This window comes from Lichenostomus cassidix, chromosome 1Aa, assembly GCF_008360975.1.
Source record: "Lichenostomus cassidix isolate B80296 chromosome 1Aa, HeHo_3.0, whole genome shotgun sequence".
NCBI classification, from domain to species: Eukaryota; Metazoa; Chordata; class Aves; order Passeriformes; family Meliphagidae; genus Lichenostomus; species Lichenostomus cassidix.
The window spans coordinates 49,790,073-49,809,703 of record NC_139480.1 but is presented as its reverse complement, the minus strand read 5'-3'; the positions used below and the strand labels follow the sequence as shown (position 1 = coordinate 49,809,703).

The following is a 19,631-nucleotide window of genomic DNA, read 5'->3' as shown; positions in this document are numbered from 1 at the left end:
CAACCTGCAGCCCACGGGTGACCACAAGCCAGCATGGCTCATGCCACCCCCGGCCTTTGTGGTCCCTCTCCTTGCAGCTCCAGCGGCATAGCAGCTCAACAGGAGCGAGGCTGAGGGCAATGCTCACCCGGGGGGACTCGGATCCCTGCTCCCCAGGTCCTGCTGGATGCGAGTGGCTGGAACAGTGCATGCTGGAACAGTTGGTGGGTGCCAGCTTTTTCAACCATCACTTCTCTAAGGGGAATCAGAATTTAGGGCAATGCATACAGATCCACAATCTCTCAGGGGGGATTTGAGGATGGAAGAGGAAACATCTGGAGAATGTGCACATCTGTAGGTACAAGAGGGATGCACTCTATGTCAGCGCATAGAGGGAACAAATAAAAGGCTGATTAGTCAGTCCAGTTCAGCCAAAGGCCCTTTCCTTCCCCTGGACAATCCCAAAATAAAAAGCCCATGGTGCCAAGGATGTAAACAGTAGCACCACCCAGAATACTACAGGCCAAGAGAGCCATTCCTGGTCTGGCCTTGGAGCTGGGAAATGGGATGTAAAGCCCACAGAAAGATGCTGATTGATGCCAACTGAGGTGATTCTTTCCCTCTCCAGCTGCATGTGAACAGGCACGATCTTTCAGCAGCACCATTGCTTGAATAGCCCAGCATTCTCAAAGAGAGCAAGAACTCCTTCATCACTTCCTTCACCTCTTCTGCTCCCCAGCCTCTCCAAGGAACTGGGATTTTACTGAAATAGCAGCTGAATTTGATGAAAGATTGGGAGAGCTTTAGGTACATGCAAAGTATAACATCCCCCCCCCTCAGTCTAGAAGCAAAAGTGTGTATTTTTCAAAATGCTAAAGGGTTGGACAATGTGGAGAAAAAAGCCTCTTCCCTGACAACCCTCCTCCATTTCCTAGAAAGCACAGGGACTCCACGAGGTCAAGCTCAAAACTGCTCTCATTTGGCAACTCCAGGGCCATGGCAGGAGCCATGTCACAGGGAGGTGACAGGCTTACATGGCCAACAGGGGAAGCAGTGAAGTGCAGGACACCTTCCCTGTCAGTCCCTCTAGGATCTCAAGGTGATTGGAGGAGAATAAAACAGAGAAGGAGCATTTTAACAACATCAAACTTTCTTGATGGGACATAGTGCAAATAGGAGAAATATTGGTCATGCTTTATAAAAGACAGGGCCTAGGCTGCACTGGACAGCAGAGCCAAACTCAGTGCAAGTCTCTGTGTCCCAGGCATTCCAGGCAAGCTACTCATCCGTTGTGGAGTAAAGAGTCCCTTGTAGTGTTCTCTGGGAAATGATAAATTATCTGACCTACACGGTAACAAAAAAAAATTTTAAAAATCACCCTTTCCCCACTCAAGCTACACAATTGCCCTAACTCAAATGCAGGAAAAATACCAGGAAGTTTGCCTGGAGTACCACTTCAGGATTCAATGCAGAAACAAAATCTTCAAGTATACACAGCAGACAGCATCCAGGGACCAGAGAGCCAGCACTGGGCTGCCACAGGGTCACCTCTGAAGGGCAACATGACATCTTAAGTTTCCCAGGCATTCCTGCACTCACTCCTGTGACCTCTGTATGTCGCTGCAGATATTGGTCAGTGAGATAAACACAAACACCATCTTCAGGCAACTCTGAACTCTGCAAGGACAACATGGGAACCTCAGCAGGATTTTGGTCCCTCACTCAATCCTTCAGAGCATGTTGACCCTCTTTGTAACAGCAAGATCTGAGCAGGTCTTTGGCAACTCACGATCAGTGGAAGGCATGGGGATGGAAAAGGGACACTGGAAAGGGCAGTATCCTGCTGTGGATCTCTGTTACAGTACTGTCACAAGAGCACCTATGGGTTTCAGTGTGGAGCAAGAAAGGTTAAAGCTCATCCTTGGCATTAACAAGATGCTGCAGTGGACGAACTGGTATGGCATGATCTCTCACCAGCTGCTCCTGTGACCCGACGTGGCTGTCAGGGGGTCTGTCACCCGAAAAGTCTGTGTCAGTGTAGTTCTGGAGCAGCCCAGCCTGTACTGCGTGCTGCCAGAGCTCCTGACTCCCCACGAGTCCCTGCATTCTCATGTACCCCTGCTGGCAGAAGGGAGGCAGCTTCTGATGGGTGAAGGCAAACAGGAAACAGGACTCTGCAGGGGAAAGGATCAAATATTAGAGTCAGTAGAGATACCCTGCAGGGAAATATTCCTATAAACTATCAGGGACTCATTCAAAACAAAAGGCAGAGAGCATGAGGGAAGATGACTAGTGTTTCCCACCCAGTACCCTGCCCCAGGTGGCAGCACAGTAATTCACTTAATTCTGCAGAGCTCAGGAGATGCAGAGAGGGGTTCCCAGTCTGCACTCTGAGAGAAAAAGGAGCCGGATTTGAGCTTGCATCCATCTGGCATCCTCTTTGTGCCACAAGATGGCTTCCCTCTGTGTGCTACAAAAAGGTTTGAACCCAACCTTATATGCCTTTCCCTAAATCCTGGCATGCCTGAGCCAGTCTTTTTCTAATGGTGAACAAGAGCAAGGACTCTTTGGGAACACACACACACACAGAACGGCACTTTGTACCATCTGGGGAGTGCATTGAGGAGGTGTGACTGACAGTGAGACAAGCAGCTCACCACGGGGAGATCTCAGCTATTTGCAGAGGAGATCACTCCTGTCACTTGCTCCTCACATTCCTCCTCCTCTTCCTGCCACCTCAACACTATGCTTAAATTACCTGCAAAGAAATTTCGCAGGTCGGTGCCGAGGCAGTTCTCCAAGAAGCGCCTCAGTGGCAGGATGTGAGCATTCGGGGCTGTCCAGTCTGTCAGAAAGTCCTCCACAATGTGATGGATGGCATCTGGCCTGGGGAGAGGCCAGTCTGGGGGACGAAGTCTCATCTCACGCTCTGCCAAGAGGACATTAAGGGAGTCTCTTAGAAGCAAAATGGCATTAAGAGCTTGGGGAGTGAAAAGCAGCTGTGACAGCTGTTTCCGCTTTTGGCCTGACCTTTTAATCCATTACTTTCATTTGCAATCCCCCCTGCTAGCTCTGTCCTCAACAGCCCTGCCACTGCACAGCTGCCCTCTGTCCCTGCCCGCAGCATTCCTGTCATTTCACTCCTGTTCCCCCTGGGCAGGGACCGCCAGATGGGCTAAGCTGTGTTTAATGCTGCTACCCATCATGCTTATTTCTGTGCAAGGCAAGCTGGACCCCGACCCCAGGTTTCTGGAGATAAAGATTTTCAACACACTCATTTCCCAAGGAAACCTACTCTGAGTGTGTTTGCTTGCTGGATGGAACAATCCTCTTCAAACCCTTGCCTTTGGCTGCCTCTATGGCTGGGTGACCTCTCAGACCTGGGCCTGCCACAGAGAGCAGCTTTCTCTTGGCAGCAACATGGCCAAACAGCAACAGCCCAGCCTCATCTGTCAGGCTCTGCAAAATATACACAGGGTGCCAGCCAAAGGGAATAATTGTTCCTCTTTTTGGGAATGGGGAAATTTCCAGCACACCTGTTTGTTCCAATTTTCAGATGTGAGGTCTCTGGTACAAGGCCCCATCCCCATATCGATGGAACATTTTTGCCAACTCCCAGTTTCCTTTTCAACTCATAAAGGGGTGGGGGTGTCTCAGAGGATGGACATGAAGGAAGTGCAGAAGGGGGAATAGTGCTTTCAGGCACCACCCCCACTTTGGCTCTGATTTATCTTTATCCCTCTTTGTTTTGGTTGTGTCAGACAATTAGCAGGAAAGCTTACCTGTTGGGAGGCGTTTGTAATAGTAAATAACAGGGTGTAAAAAGTTGGACTGCCAGGCATGCTGTGCCTCTCCCACAGCACGGTTGTAGTAGAAGACATCCTTGTCAGCCCCAGAGAAATTCCTTCCATACTCCATGATGATGACAAAGAGCCCATTGTGAGCCTTTCTTCCTGTCTGCATTTCCAGCTCAGCCAGGATTCCAACAGGGTATTCTTCCAGGTATTCAAATGCTGTGGCATTTCTGTGAATTGCAACCACACCATCAGAATTTTCCACCAGAGAAAGTCAGCTGGGAGAAAAACCATCCTCGGTTGGTTGAGGCTAAATCCAAAAAGTCATCAGATAACAATTTTGTTTGGTCATTACAGATCTGGGCTGGACTTGCTACAGAGCTTCTAAAGGCTGCAGACACTGTTCCAAGACACCATTATTTTCCTGGATTATGGGATTCTCTCTACACTAGCACTGCTCAAGCAAAGTTTTTCCCTGGGACGAGTAAAAGTGTACTACACTTCTGAGCCTGGAGGGAAGGTCTGGACCATTTCAGCCCTTTAAGAGGGAGAAATAGTTTGCAGAACTGGGTTGCAGCCATGGTACAGGTTTGGTGTAGCTGCCTATGTGGTGGTAAGGTCCTTAGGCAGCAACAGTGCAATTTGTGTGGTGGCACCATGGGAAGCAATGGGAAAGAAAAATAAATGAAATTATGGAGTGCAGTGCTGGGAATAATTACTCACTCACTCACTCTCTCAGCAGTATGATGTCAGCCAGGACACTGAACATCTGGTAGAGGCCTGAGGCCTCGTTCACCCTCTTGATGATGGAATTGGTCAGCTGTGTGATAGGGTAGACTGTGGATGGCCAGGGGACACCATGGTGACGGTTTTCCAATAGGCGATGGACTGCCCGAGCTAAGACACGGAGAGAAACAAAGACAGCTTATTTAACAACCCAAGCTGATGCTTTAAGAAATCCAATCTCTGCTGCAGCACAGGACTCAAACAACCTTTACAGCTCCTCTGTGCTCAGATCTCCCACCCCAATCACTGGTAACTGCAGTGGAGATGCCCTTGGAAAGCTGATGTGATGCTAACTAGTGGGGGAGGGGGTGGGGGGTCCTCAGGGATATTTCATTACTTCTCAGCAGTCCTTTAATGATAAGGATGGGCACACACACATGAAGAAGGAAATTCTCTCTACTGCCCACAGCTGCTGAGTTTTAACTCTACAGCACAGACCTCTCACCCACAGCCTGTCACGAGGCAGAGCATCTGGCAGGAAGAAATCTATTGTGTTACATAAATAACAGACAGCAGACAAGAGACACACAAGACTAAACAAAGACAGACAACACAAAATTTGAGATATGACCCCAAGTCACTTCTCCTCCACTTCAGATGATGCAGCTGCAGCTTGACTGTTTTGTCCTTCTTATTGCCAGAACAAGACTGAGGGCAATCTCTTTCTAGCAGTAAGCTATGGATTGTTCCTTTGAAGGGAGGAACAATTTCCACCTCTGCCCTTTCTGTACACCCCAGTACTTACTGGTATACCGGAATCCATGGATGAAGCCCCCAGCAGATTTCCTGAAGTCAACTGAATGGCTAGCAGTGCCAAGGATGAAGAGCCCCCGAGTGCCTCTGGACTCATAGCTGGGTTTGATCTGAGGATACTTCTTGATATTCCCTTTTCCTGGCATTATTCTCAGGGATCTGATGTGCAAAAGAGAAGAGCAGGCTATCAGGAAGGACAGAAGTAGAAAAATAGAAAGGGTTTCTGATACACATTATATTGCAGCCACTGCAAGACTCTGTTTCATACCCCTGCTGCCTTCAGTGGCATTTACTACTAAAATGAGGATCTTCAGAAGATAAGGGTGTTCATCCCAAGATAGCCCTGGACAAGATCTAATTCTCCGCTGAGCAGTGAATTTTGGAAGACAGTGAAGTTAGCAGTATCGTTTTCAACTGCAGGAAGCACCAAGGTGGAGTGAAGGTTGCATCCTCAGGGATTTTTTTTTCCCAGACAAAACATTTTTGTATCGATCTGCACCTTTATCATCCTCATTTCAAACCAAATGTTGCTAGCGTTCTCCATGGGATCTGGCAGGTCAGGATGTTAAGTTCTAAAAGTACAAGCTTTTCTGTGTCACTCAGGTCTGAACACTGCCATCTGCTCAGACTTAGAGACTGTTGGTCAGAGGGCAGTGACCCACATTCCCACTGAGACAGCCTTACCTGCAGGATAAATTAAGAACTGTGCAGCACCAAGCAGCTCAGAGAGCACACTGAGCTCCAAACAACACTGCCAGGAGAGGACTTGCCCTTCCCTTTCCTTCCAACTCAGGCCCTTCAGTCTAAATACCTTCTTCCATGGAGATCCTGGTTCTCCCTCACCTGTTATAGATGGAAAAGTCAAACTTCCAGCCCAGGCAGCGGATGACACGGTCGTAAGGTGCACGGGTGGCAAAATTGTCCAGCTCGTCCTGCGGGAGGGTGATGGAGTCGATACCTGCGCTGATGTTCCTGTTCTCCAAGTAGAACCCGAGCGTGATGTGCAGCTTTCCTTTTTTGTCCTTAACTATAGCCAGATCTTCCAGGTCACCCTCCAGAAGCCCATCCAGAGATTTCAGCTGGTAGGTGTCCAGCAGGCCATTGTTAATTGCTCTGTGGAAGGTATGAGAATGTGAGGAAGGGGGGTTCTGTCTTAGCTGGTGAAAATAGGATAATTTATCAGGCATTCCAACTTCTTTTCAGTGGAAAACTCATCCCCAGAGCCTCAGGGCTCACAGGAACAGCACAGGTAACACAGCCTCACTGTCCTTGCAGGATGTAGCCAACCTCCTGGCTTTCATCTGTGACTGGAAGCAAGGGAATAACTTGGAAGCCACTACCTTTTAAAGATTACAGTTTCCAAGCTGACATGTTTCATTTCACACAGATCCCAAAAATCTCTCATCAAGTCCATGAGTTCAGCAACTGCAACCTGGATTGCTTTAAACCAATGACCTATAGAAGGCCATGTTTCTCCTGTGACCCCTAGGACCACAGCACCAGTCCAGCCTGTGGCCTGGGAAAGAAGTGATTCTCCCTGTTTGTATTCCAGCTGCGTTACACAGAGGAACAGAGTGGTTTCTTACCTCAGATCCCCGACGTAGTGGGTGGCCCACGAGAGGCGCACACGGGACCTGCTCACCATGTGGATGAAATTGGTGACACCCAGGATGTTCTCTGCCGTCTCAAAGGCCGAGTTCCCTCGTCCCAGGATCAACACAGTTTGGCCAGTGAAGTCCTCCGGGTTGATGGACACAGTCTCATAGCCCTCCACATACTCTGAGCCAGGAAAGTTTACCACATTGGGGACCCACATCCCAGCGGCAACCAACAAAGAGCTGCAAAAACAGGGACAGCACTTGGGAATGCAGGAATTTCAGGAATGGGGCTCCATCTCCTCATTCCTTACTCCTCCTGCTGTGGAAGGTGGCTGCAATGTGACCCCCACAGTGACACTGGAGCAGCTACACAGGTCATGGTTTTAAAATAAACCTACCCAGCTTCACCTAATGTCTGCTCCTCTCTTCCCTAGCCTCAGGACAACTATATGTATTGTTATATATAGCAATAGTCAGTGTGGGTGCTGTACATATGCATCCCCCTTCCATGTTTATGAATGCAATTTCCACTCAAATGAACTCATTGACAATGTATGTAATACTGTAGTTTCACAGGTTGATTATCTGTTGCACAAAAATAACTTTGATTTAAAATTTGAGCGGAGCAGAAGTAATTTTCAAGACAGGAAATAGTTTTGATATTTTGAAATGTAACTCCCAATCATAAAAACACGTTAGCAACAGCACTAATTGTTAACACCAAAAATAAGCACAGTGATCTTTTTATATCACTCCATAAGAGCTTCTACTTGATTCTTGAGGAAGTTTTAGTGACTCTGATAGAAACGCCAGGCGGCTGAGGCAAGCAGCACTGCCTGCTGTCCCAGCCTTGCTTACACAGCATCCCGAGAGCAACCCGCCCATGGTACGTGGGTGTCCGGGATTGCCTTCTGTCCCCTCGCAGCCTGCCAGCAGCACACTGGCAAGTGACAGCCAGCACGACCTGCTGCCGTAGAGCTGAGGTTCTCAGGAGAGGTGAGAAATACACTCCGTATGTTCACACGAGTCACTTCTAGCTTTTTAGGAACGTCGCTCAGTGGCGGTACGGGATACACAAACATAAATAGGATGAGTGGAAGGGGGATTCAGCGACAGCCTTGAGGGTTATTTCTCACAGTTATCCCCTCCACAGCCCCCCTTTCCTCTGCTTCCCCCCCGTGCTCCAGCTCTGCCAGCCAAGGGCTGCACTTGTCTGGGACAGACCCCTGAGCACATGTGGGAAAATGGGAGCAAGATGTCACTTCACTGACTCAATTCAGTTTGTAATAAAGGCAGTGTTGCCTGTGAGTACAATGAGTTACTTTTTTCACAGACCAATTACCTGCTGATAAAACAGAAGTGATTTCAAGCACACCTGTGAAGGATGGACCCTGCAGTGATAGCCATTACAGCCAATTTGTGTCTGCCCTGCCAACCTCCTCAGCTGCCCAAAGCAAAATGTTGCTTGTGAAAGGCAATGCCTTCCCAGAAGCAGTTATTCCACCCATCCACCTGCCAATCCCCACATAATGTTTTCTCCCTCTGATGGAGATTAAGGCTCCAAGAAGCTGTGAAATCTCCATCCCTGGAGATATTCATGCCTCAACAGGGCAAAGCTCTGAGCTGCATGTCAAGCCCCAGCTTTGCCCATTACCTGCACTTGTAGTTCTTCCTGTCCTGGTCGGTCAGGAGAAAGTAGTGACCATTCCAGGCCTGCTCATTCTTCTCCAACGTCACATGGACGATGGCCGTGTTGTACTGAACCCGCAGCTTCAGCAGGGAAGCAAAGTCCTCCAGGTACCTCACCATCGTGTCAGCGTTGGGGAAGAAGTCGCGAGAGTAGCGCCGGAAAAGCAGCCGCCGGTCGTGGCTGAGCAGCGAATTCCAGTCGTGGCGGAGGTTGAACTCGCTGTTGGACTTGCCCGTGTACTGCTTGTTGATGCTGATGAGTTTGCGGTGGCGAGGGTAGAGCGCGAAGAAGCTGCCGGGAGCGTGGCTCCGCTCGAAGACGACATAGTCGCGGCCGGCTCGCTGGAGGAAGTAGGCCGCCTGCAAGCCCGCGGGGCCGGCCCCGATCACGCAGTAGTCGTGGTAAAGGAACGCGGCACCGCTCACCGCGCACAGGCTGCCGGCGCACAGCGCCAGCCCCAGGAGCGTCCCGCAGACCGCCGGGGCCATGGCGGGGCTGGCACGGCCGGCCCTGCGGGGAAGAAGAGCGGGAGGCGTCACCGCAGGCCCCGCAGCGTCCCCACAGGAGTCCCGCAGCCCCACCAGCTCTGGCCGCCATGCTGCCGCCACACAGGTAAGGTGTTGGGGCGGGGCCCTGCTCCCTGCCAGCCAATAGCGGCAGGGCTCCCGGGCCGTCCAGCCAATAGGCGCACAGCGCCCCCCGCCCACACACACAGGTGGGAAGGTGGGGCAGCACCTGTGGACTGCTTGTCGCGAGCGCTTCTGCGCCCCCCCAGCCAATGGGGACGGGCGGCGCGAGCCCCCCAGCCAATGGGAGGAGGGGTGTCCCGCGCTGCCCTCGCTCCCCCGCCAATGCGGTCCCGGCCCGCTGCCCCCGCCACACGAGGCGCGGCGCACGTGACGCGCGGAGCCGCCCGGACCCGTCCCGCCCGGGGCCGCACCTGCACCATGGAGCTCCCGCCGCGCCGCGCCGCGCCGCTCCTCCCGCTCCGGCCTCTTCCCGCTCCGCTCCCCGCTTCCTCCCGCGCCGCCCGGGCGGGGCGGAGCGGACTGGCACGGCTCTGCCTCCCGCCCGCTGCGGGGGCGAGCGAGGGGGGCGGCGCGCTCCCCGCGTCACGTGACGCCGCCACCGCCGCTTCCCGCCGCCGGCACCATGGCGGCGCGCGCACCACGTGTCCGGGGGCGGGCGGCGCTTAAAGGGACAGGCGCGGCACGGGAGCGCTGACCGCGGGGACACCCGAGCCACGCTCACACACACACACACAAACAGCGCCGGCACTCTGCAAAATCAACTTTATTCCGCTCTCCCCCCGCTTATGATCGCTGTGCAGCACAGCCGGGGTGAGCATGCAGCCACAGCCCACCCCCAGGGACCGGGGCTGCCCAGGCACTGTCGCCCCTTGGTGCTACTCGGAGGGTTCAGCTCTCTTCCTCTGAAAAAGAAGAGAAACACAAATGAGGTGAATGGAGCTGGGGAAAGAAAACCACCAAAACCCCAAATTAAGCTCTCTCTGTTGTCAAGGAAATGCCACAAGAAACACGAAAAAACAAGGCTGCCACCTCAGGGAGATTTATCCCACCTCCGACTGTCTCCTCGCCTTCCCCCAGCTTCCCAACAAACCTGCCCATCAGTCAAGGCTACACACACGTCATTTGGAATTACACAATTTACATTCCTGAGCAAATTACGCAGCAACCTAACTCACATTTCCATAATAAAATCCGGAGCAGCCAGGCTAAGTTTACAGCCTAAAAATAAGCTGGGAGATATTTTTCCTATCACAGAAGCGAGAGCTGGAGGATAAATGGTTTCCCACTGTCAACAGAGCAGATGCAGATCTCACGTCAGGGATCACAGATGGTTTTAGGCAGCAAAGCAAAAGCAGCAGTTGTCCACCAGGCACCACTGATCCTCCAAAACTCCCATCCTGACCAGCCAGCAATTGCTCAGCTTCAGGAGTCACTTCAGAAAAGCCTTCACTCTCAATTGTGTTCTGTCACCATGCATTTTAAATGTGCCCCCCTATACTCACTGCGATTTCCAAAACTGCAGTAAAAAATATCCCAGAACCAACAGAAATTAGCAACCACCCACTCCTGCAGACCTTGGGGCCACTGGATGAAGGGCTCCCTTGGCAGGCTTCGTTTTCCCAGTCAGTGCTCTGGATCTGGGACCTTCACCCTGCCATTGCTAAAATCAGTCCTCATCAAGTATTTGTACAGAGGCACAACATCTGCATTTCCAACTCCACTCTTTTTTCGTCCAGCCGAGTACTCCCAATGTCACCCCCACCTTTTCAACTGAGTCCCATCCTTGGGACTACACATTCTCTAGCCTTGTTTCTCTCCTGCTACTGCACTGGTCAGAACTGACCCTTTGGCTCTGATCTTTATCATACATCACTCCCTTTCGTCCAGGCCAGCACATCACTTAAAATCACAAAGCACCACATATACTACAAACCTTCCTCTTCCTCTTCTTCCTCCTCATCCTCCTCATCTTCATCAGAGCTGAAGGTGCCATCAGGCAAACTGTAGATGCGGATCACCTGCTTGTTGGGGTCCTTGAGGATGAGGTACTTCCCCTCATCCAGCTTCATGCAGATGTCAATGACACACCGCAGGATGCCCCAGGCATTCTCTATGCTCAGATTAATCTGGCTGGCAAACTCATTTGGCTTGAACTGCTGAGTGCCCAGGATCACGTGGCGGGAAGAGTCCTTGACATGGTAACGGGATACGTACCTAGGGGAGCAAGAAGTAACCATGATGATACCCCACACCAGGAGATTAAGGCCAAAGATTAAGCAGAAGAACACGACCAAGAAAAGCAGTGCGATCATCTTATTTTTGTTTTCTGGGCTGAAAAATCCTAATACTCCAACACTGAAAGCTAAGAGGATCTCCTGGCTACAAACTGTCAATCAGTAATGCACCTGGAAATCCCCAAATCGGATGGAGTGGTACAAAAGATAAAGAAGAATTAGCCTTACAGATAAAATTAAGCAACAGCATGATTAGCTGGGAGTTTGGAATTAGAAAGATGCAAAAGCATCAGTCCCGTGTCTGAGGATGGAATTGAGGGTTGCAGAACCACTAGAACCGAGTTAGCAAAAGCCTCTTGTTCATTACCTCCAGTACAGACTGAAATGATTTTAAGATGATAGCTCCAAAAATGCTGTGGCTATATGCTGGGTTCCCTCCACCACTGAATTTCTCAGTAACAGGGCAGTGAGGATCTCAATCAGATTCCTGACAGGCACCACAGTCACATAGTTTATTTCACTTGTTGGCAACCTTGGCAAACAGGCTGAGAGCCCACAAGAGGCCACCTGCCCCTCAGGTGTGTGGGGCCAGTCACAGCCAGATGCTGAGGGGAAGCAGCTTAAACCAAGGCTGGTGCACTCACTACAAGCTTTCTTTCCTTGGCCACTCAGACACAGGGTGATTTCAGGATTACTCATTCTGTAAGTACTTCACTCAGACATACACCAAGTTTAATCATGGAGAGAGCACTCGGAAGATGTTTGGTGTGAACCCCTGCCTTACCCCAGTTTAAGATACTCTGATCCAGCCAGCAGAGCACAGCATGTCCAGCGAGCCAATTTGTAGCTGTTGTTTTTCAGCTCCGTGGCAATGACAGCCCCTCTCTGAGAGTCCAGCTTCTGGCGCCAGTCTACTCCGTTGCAATACTGAGAGAAGAAGCAGAACCAGGGTCAGCCTGACAAGCCAGCAGCAGCCACCTCTTCAACCATCTTGTCATCACACAGGGAAGCTGCTTCTGTCTACCTTTACGGTACGATGTGAGGGAATGTGAACTGCAGCCTACAGGGAAAGCTTGTGCAGGGGAAGGGAGAAATGCAAGCAGTTGCAATTGCCCATGATGTTAGAAAGGGTAGTTTGTGAGGGAAGAATTCTAAAGAGAACCATAGGAACAGACTGGCTACTGTGCTGAACACCCAGGCACAAGAGGGTTCAAGCCAGCTACCTCACATTTGGGGGAGAATCCCATAAGCACTGCTTGTCCACCAAAGTTATACTCCTTAGTGCAACGCAACACCCAGGGGACACCGCCAGATGTTTTTCTCATCTTCCCTGCTGTACCTGGCATGTCAGGCAGCAGTGAAGCAGTTAGAGCTAGCTTGGGGATCCCATTCTTCCTCACCCTCGAATCCCACTCGTTCAGTGTTTTGATGTTGATGAATGACACTTCTCCATTAGCTCCTGTCATCACTCCATCATGTTCACAGCGGACAATGAGATCTATATCATCTCCCAGCTTCCACCTTCGGTATCTGCCAATGAACAATCCAATTGGTTATTTCCGACCTCTGCTCTCTTCCAGATCCATGTATGCACTCAGCAAAATCATTTCCTTCTCTATTTTTTCACTGTGGGTCATCCATGAATCCCTCTCAAAGTAAAAGTTTCTATCAATAACACTCCTAACCTGTCCTGCCCCCTTGACAAACCTGCCCATCAGAGATATGATCTTACCTGTACGCAACAGAGGCTACTTCGTTTTTATCCATGTCATCCTCCACAAAGGGGTTTGGGTTGGGAAACTTGTATTTCTCCTTTCCCTGCAGATGAAAACAGCAGAGCATGTTAGGAGACAGTTCTCCTCTATTGGAAAAATATTCTTTGACAGCAACAGTAGCTGATTTCCCTTATGTATAGAAACACCAAAACATTAAGACAGCTGATGAAAGCCATGTGCCCACATTAGTCACAGCACTACAAGCAGTACCTGTACTGGCACTTAGGCTTCATTAAGTGTACTGAGAAGCCTGTCTGCATCATCAGTGGGAGTAGGATGACTTCTCCATGAAATACAGGTGAAAACCTTTCCACAACAAAGTCACAAAGTTCACCAGAAGCAATCCCACCTCTTTCAAACCCGAAAGACCACTGGTGTAACACAACTGTCAACTAAAATGCTTCTGTGCTGTATTACAGCAGCCTTAATGAAGTCTCTTCTTGAGACTCACTGAAACACAGACCCCACTACTCAGCACTGCTCCACCTTACCATCCTCAGACACTGCTGGGAGAAGTTATGATTGATGTAGGTAGCTTCCATGGCTAGGTTGCGTGGAGAATTAAAGGAGTTGCCCTCTTCCTGTGGCGGTTCATTGGCTGTTTCACTCACTGTCAGGAGGTCTGGGAAGAAAACCAGACACAAATGGTTATACTTGGGGGAGCAACTATGGCAGCTTTTAGTGAGTCTCTCACCCCACACCAGAGCAGATCAATACTGAAGTTCCCCACACAACTATCACATATACTGCAGTTATCACCTTGTTCAGAGGGCTCAGTGTGACACTGAGACCCAGAATAAAATCAAGTAAGCATAAACAAAATTAGACCCTTTAGCTACTGCAACAGAGGTTTCTTTCAGAACTTTTCCTCACCAAAATCTGAGTTGTCCCTCTTGTCAAAGAAAAGCTTGGATCCAACTCTCTGGACAATGATGTCCCAGGAATAGACAGAGCGAGTGCAGCTCATCAGCGTGGCCAGGATGGCATCCGTGGCAAACACATTCCCTTGTGTCTTGGCCAGCTATGGATACAGGAGGAGAAGAAAACTGTTTCAGCAGTAAGAACAGATACCCCTTCCCTAGGCAGGATGAGAAGTGTTAGCAAAGCAGATCACTGACTTCTCTTGTTCTGACTGAGAAAGCTGAACTGGCAAGCACCACAACAACCAGACAGTGTAAGGTACTACTCAGCAATCCTGACCCACCCTCACCCACCCAAGGGGGACGCAAGAAATAACTATGAAATGTTGATTCTGGCAATAAGAAACCATGCATTTTTTGACAATCAGGTTACAAAAGAGAAATCTCCCAAGTCTTCTTCACCTCCAAAAGCAAAGCCCGAAGGATCAGGTCTCTGACATTCAGTTTCCTTCCCAACATAGCTCAAGTACTGGTCTGCCTGCCCTTCCAGAATTACAGCTTTTCCTTGGCCAGTGTTCTTAAATCTGCATTAATCCAGCTCTGCCTTTGACCTAAGAAAAATACTGACACCAGCTAATGCTTCCTGTTTTTGCCCTTTGGTTGACAGCGACAGCCGGTCTCCAACAACAGCACCCACTGATGAACACTCCTGGGTTTTACAAACTGGCAAATACCTTTCGGATAACTGGGTCGTCCGTAGTGGTGACGGTATGGAAGATGCGCTTAATGCTTCTCAGGAGCTTCTCGTTCCTTGTTGTGATGCGGTCAAAGGCTTTGTCATAGTACTCTAGGGCTCCACAGCACTCTCTGCAAAGGTAAGAGGACCATCTTGATACCCCTCCTATAGATACCACCACCTATGGCAGCCATACAGGACTGGTGGGTGTTCCATTATCTCCCCCTGCTTTGGGTACCTCAATCAGAATATCAGGACCCAACCAGGAGACCCTGGAGCTCCTGCTTTCCAAAAAGCTTCAGGAAGCAAGCAAAGGGCTGTTTCAGGAACTCACATGTCCTGTGGCTCTGACACCTCCAGGTAACGCATCTTCATCAGCCGAGGGAAATCCATCTCCTCCTTCACCTCCCAGTCGCTGCGAACCTCAACAGAGGAGTCACGAGGTTTCTGCTGTGCGGCCAGAGCGGGACAGGTAGAGAGAGAAATGGAAACAGAGCACATCAGGATTTGAGCAAGAGGAGCTGCCCTGGGAGTGCAGCTAGTGAAACCAAACCACCACAGAGGGCACAGTGTTTGTCAGTTTGTCTACCTGTGATTTCTGGTCCCATTTCTGCCTCACTCCAAACTGCTTCTGAAACTTCTTTTGTAGGCGCAAACGATCTCTAAAATGACAAATGTGAGAAAGGCATGAAGAGAAGTTCTTGATTTCTATATGCCACAACCATTCCTCCACTTCCAAACTACCACCAGAGGAGCAGTGCTTTCAAGCACTGAGCTGCTGAAACATTTGCTGAGCCATCTGTTGATCAAGATGCCTGAGGTCTTAAAAATCCTGTTCTTTGCTCTGAGCACCTCTTAATATAGTTTTACCTGAAGACTGAAATGCAGTTTTCAGAAAGGATGTTCTCTGTTTAGAACGCCACCTTTACTTTCTAAATACAATTCAAAAATTCTCCTAAATTATGAGGTAGTAATTTAAAATCCATGCTTTTTAGTACTACTGACATCAGCAGAACACTGGACTTGAAATATCCTGAAATTCTTCTTTGCTGACTGTTTGCTCCAGCAGGTTCTGTGACTGCAAGTCTGCAAATTTATCCACAGTACGTTCCCACGTTCCACCCCAAGCTCGGTACACTGGTCTCTGCAGCCTCACCTCTCCTTCTGCTTGGCACTCTTTGGCAGTGTCTGCATGCTGAACTGCAGCATGTTCCGACGGTCCTTGTCTCTCCTAAGGTTCCTCTGCAGGAATGACAGAAAGAAAAAAGACATTTTAGTAGCAAATAACTCCATGCTGCCACAGCTGCACCGTGATCCAGTCTCTGAGAAGAGGTTACCTGTGCAAACCTCATGCGGTTCCTCTGGTAGGCTGTTTTCTGTGTCCGGGCTGTGTCCACCAGCTGGAAGCTGGTCTCATCCTCCTCGTGGAAATAGGCATACTGGCTCCCTCCACCAAACTGGGACGAATACTTGTCTGGGAATAAAACAAAGCATCTCCACACCAAGGTTCTGAGAAAAAACCCTGATGCTCTGCCCCTTTCTCTCCCCAAATTCTGACTGCCTTCACCTAAGCCTGATGTCTAAACTGGGATTCATGTCTTCTCCCCCTTCAAGCCTCCCTTAGGAGCCCTGTACAAAAATCCAGAGTGAGCCCCAAGGACAGGGAGAGCCCCACAGAGCTCTCTTCCTAAAGTAAGCTGCCTGTCCTGCTGAGGTGTGCAGCTAATTACAGGATGGGTGTGAGACATGAAAGCAGGAACGACGCTTTGAAGGAAACTTTGTAGGAAATAAACCCCAGGAGCAGCCACCACACCACACTGCACGTACTTGTGTATCTTTTATCCTGATACGTGGCTCCTGTCCAGTCAGCCACCTAAGAACAAGCAGAAACAGTCAAAATAAGCATTAACACAACATTTCCTCCCCACAACTCTGACTCTGCACACGCAGGACTCCCAGCAGCAGAAGCAAACACTGCTGTGTGTTTAAAGTCTAATCCTTTCGACTCCCACCCCTGCCTGCCAGCCCTGCTAGGTGCTCACAGCCTGTCAGGACGCACTGCCAGAGGAGCAGCCAGGGTGACAAAAGCCAGCCCCAGAGGCAGCAGGGTGCAGGGAGGGTCCCCAAAAGGCGCGCAGAGCTCGTGGCCCCACACGGCACAGGTACCTTGCCCAGGCGGTCTCCTTTGCTGAAGGGCTGGTAGGGCATGTCCTTGAACTGCTCAGGCACGGCACACGGGCCCCAGCCGGACGGGTTGTCCTGGATCACGGGTGTCACAAACTTCGCCATCTTTCAATCTTCTAGAGAGGAAAGAAAGGGAACTCAAACTCTCAGCTGCCGCACGGTGTGGCACACAGGCCTGAGGCCTTGCCTCGGCACAGACCGCCGCGAAGGGAAGGCGCCTCCGCCAGCCAGGCCGGGAGGAAAGGCAGGGTCCCGGTGTGCGCTGTGTGTCCGGGCGGGGCGGGGACGCGGCCCACCGGAACCGGCGGGAGCGGCGGGGCGGGGCCGGGGGTCTCGGGACGCGCGGGAGGTGCCGGCGGGGCGGTCGAGCGGCTGCGGAGCGGCCCCAGCGCCCCCCTCACCTGCTTGGCCCCGGCGCGGCCCGATGGCGGCGGATCCCGCGGCGGATCCCGAGCGGCTCCGGCGGCGGCGGGCGGGGAAAGGGCCGCGCGCAGCCCCGGCGCGCCCTTCCTGCGTCACCCCGCGCGACAGCAGCGCCGCCGCCGTAAAGCGACAAACGAGGCGGCTGCCGTAAAGCGACAAACGAGGCGGCTGCCGTAAAGCGACAAACGAGGCGGCTGCCGTAAAGCGGTAGCGTCGTGGCGAAATGATGTCAAATATTAAAAATATTTTCTAATTTCTAAAGAAATGATGTTCTTTGAGCTTTGTGTACTTTCAAGTCTAATCAACAAGAAAAGAGGCTTAATCCATGAAACAGCAGCTAACAAACAAGCTCCAAGCGATGTCCAGGTGTTAGAAAGACAAATTAATCACAAATTCCTCGACAATAGAATTTCTTTGTTAAATTTTGGGGTCAACATGTTTCAGTAATCTCAGGGAAGGTTAACAAAACTTGGGAAGAAGGATGTACCACAGATGGTGGGCGCAAAGAATGCAGAATTTACAAGCCACAAAGACATTTGGGAGAACCCCCAAGATAAGGAGGAAACTAATAAAGACAACTCAGCAACTGAGTTTAAATCATTAACCAATAGAAGAGAGAAGACTAATTAAAAAGAGAATTAGGTAATTTTTAGCCAAGGAACATCAGTGGCTTTGTTTGCTAAAATGTATAAATAGCAAAAAGCTTTGGTAGTCATCATGCTGGCTTTGTGGATTTGCCACACAGCACCCCTTTCTATGCAGAACTGTAAATAAGCCAAATACCTTGATTCTTTGTGTGGATTGGCCTCTTGCACACTGTGTGAAAAAACTTCTTTTAAAACAACACTGTCATTTACCAAAATTTTGTTCCTCAAAAATTTTGCCTCATAATAAGGAAAAAATGTAGGAAAGGAAGGAGAATGATGTTAAGTATAGTATTAATTTGCCCTGTTGACTAAAATATTTGAGTGTGTCTTTTAAGTGTAAAAGCCAGGGGTGGTGTGTGACAAAACCCATTCAGTTTGTACCCAGATGTCATAAAGAAAACTTACCTTACAAATCATGTATTGGAAGAATATTGTTCCTCTGCTTAGTCAAATCAAAATTTCAGCTATTAATGTGCAGTTCCCATCTGGTTGTGCCAGGCTGCTTTACAGACATGGGGTGGAGTTGCTGTGATGTCTAGTAGGCAAATTCCTGTTTTCCTATAAAAAAATTGAGATAGAAGGTAAGAGATTACTTTGGTAGAGAACAGACTTACAGGACTCTGGACAAGAAGTATGTCAATAAAGTCACATTCTAGGACAGCAAACATGACTTAATGCTTTACCTCTTCATTTTCTCACACACAGAGCTTCTTAAAATAAAAATATATTCCAAACTGCAATGGTTCTGTAGAAAAACAGTACTTCTCAGGCTTTAGTTGTTAATCATTCAACCAACTTCATGTTTTAGAGGGTGTTAAAAAAACACTTGACTTGAGAGTTAAAGATGGTGAAGAATTAAAATTGCAGTTGCCCTTGCTGGGTTCACAGTGTGGTATTCAAGCTTTCCCATGTCCCTGAGGGCTTCCCTGGACCTGCTGGAAGGGAGACCTGGGGCTGGGCATTAGATTCAGCCCTACAGCCTCTCCAGGAGACCATGAAGCAGTGATTTAACACAGCAGTGCCTCAGGTCCCTGCTTCTGTAATTGGGAGAGTATTTCTTCTCAGGGAGTGAGGGCAATAAATCATTAAATCCCAGATGTTCTCATGCCAGAGTGATTGAAATTTTCTTTACCCCTGAAAAGAGCAGGACCTGGTTTACAAATCTCTTCAGCTCACAGGCTCAAAAACAAACTCTTCAGAGAATTTTACTGAATATCTTTTACCTAGGAGGAGTCTAGATCAATACTTTCCAGGCAGAGAAGTGTGCATTTTCTTCTTTATTTACCACTTGTGATTCCTCCTCGAGAAAGAACCCAAGCTGCAGCAGCCTTTGCTTTGACAAGACACTCTGCCATTAATCAGAAGTGAGATTATTAAAGCTCCTCTTCCCGCCAGCACAAAAATCCACTTACAGAAATACAGTTTATAAAATACAATTTGTAACTGTCTCACCTAAACAGCCTTTCTGGAGACAAACATCATTAGTGCTTGAACTGCCTCAGCAGTTCCTTTCAATTTAGTGGGCTCCCAGCTCCATTTGACCCCCACAGCTCCTGCCCCTCACCCCCCCAAGCTGGGGCAATGGGCTCAAGGGGCTCAGAGGGACTGACAGCTTAGGAGATGGTGATGAAGAGAGGACTAA

General features: G+C 49.7%; 2 protein-coding genes across 4 annotated transcripts; both read right to left on the bottom strand.

Moving 5' to 3' along the window:
• Window positions 1–1,111: 1,111 nt before the first annotated feature.
• On the bottom strand, window positions 1,112–9,694 carry FOXRED2 (FAD dependent oxidoreductase domain containing 2). Its single transcript, XM_085048875.1, has 9 exons — window positions 9,541–9,694; window positions 8,565–9,110; window positions 6,899–7,150; window positions 6,156–6,425; window positions 5,305–5,471; window positions 4,505–4,670; window positions 3,762–4,003; window positions 2,738–2,908; window positions 1,112–2,153 (listed from the first exon to the last, which is right to left on the bottom strand). Exons 2-9 carry the CDS (start codon window positions 9,086–9,088, stop codon window positions 1,888–1,890), a joined length of 2,058 nt encoding a protein of 685 aa, XP_084905001.1. The 5' UTR covers window positions 9,089–9,110; window positions 9,541–9,694; the 3' UTR covers window positions 1,112–1,887.
• Window positions 9,695–9,875: 181 nt separating this feature from the next.
• Window positions 9,876–17,450, bottom strand: EIF3D (eukaryotic translation initiation factor 3 subunit D). Of its 3 annotated transcripts, none has more exons than XM_085048877.1 (15): window positions 17,321–17,450; window positions 16,902–17,035; window positions 16,563–16,608; window positions 16,073–16,209; window positions 15,892–15,977; window positions 15,325–15,397; window positions 15,070–15,185; window positions 14,734–14,866; window positions 14,013–14,160; window positions 13,631–13,761; window positions 13,097–13,182; window positions 12,765–12,894; window positions 12,149–12,291; window positions 11,064–11,344; window positions 9,876–10,032 (listed from the first exon to the last, which is right to left on the bottom strand). In XM_085048877.1, the coding sequence occupies exons 2-15, from the start codon at window positions 17,022–17,024 to the stop codon at window positions 10,019–10,021; spliced, it is 1,647 nt and encodes a 548-aa protein (XP_084905003.1). In that variant the 5' UTR covers window positions 17,025–17,035; window positions 17,321–17,450; the 3' UTR covers window positions 9,876–10,018. The 3 variants fall into 3 exon arrangements, with proteins under 3 accessions (XP_084905003.1, XP_084905004.1, XP_084905005.1); XM_085048878.1 differs by having other exon boundaries at window positions 15,070–15,182; XM_085048879.1 differs by lacking the exon at window positions 9,876–10,032 and having other exon boundaries at window positions 11,230–11,344; window positions 12,704–12,894.
• Window positions 17,451–19,631: the final 2,181 nt, after the last annotated feature.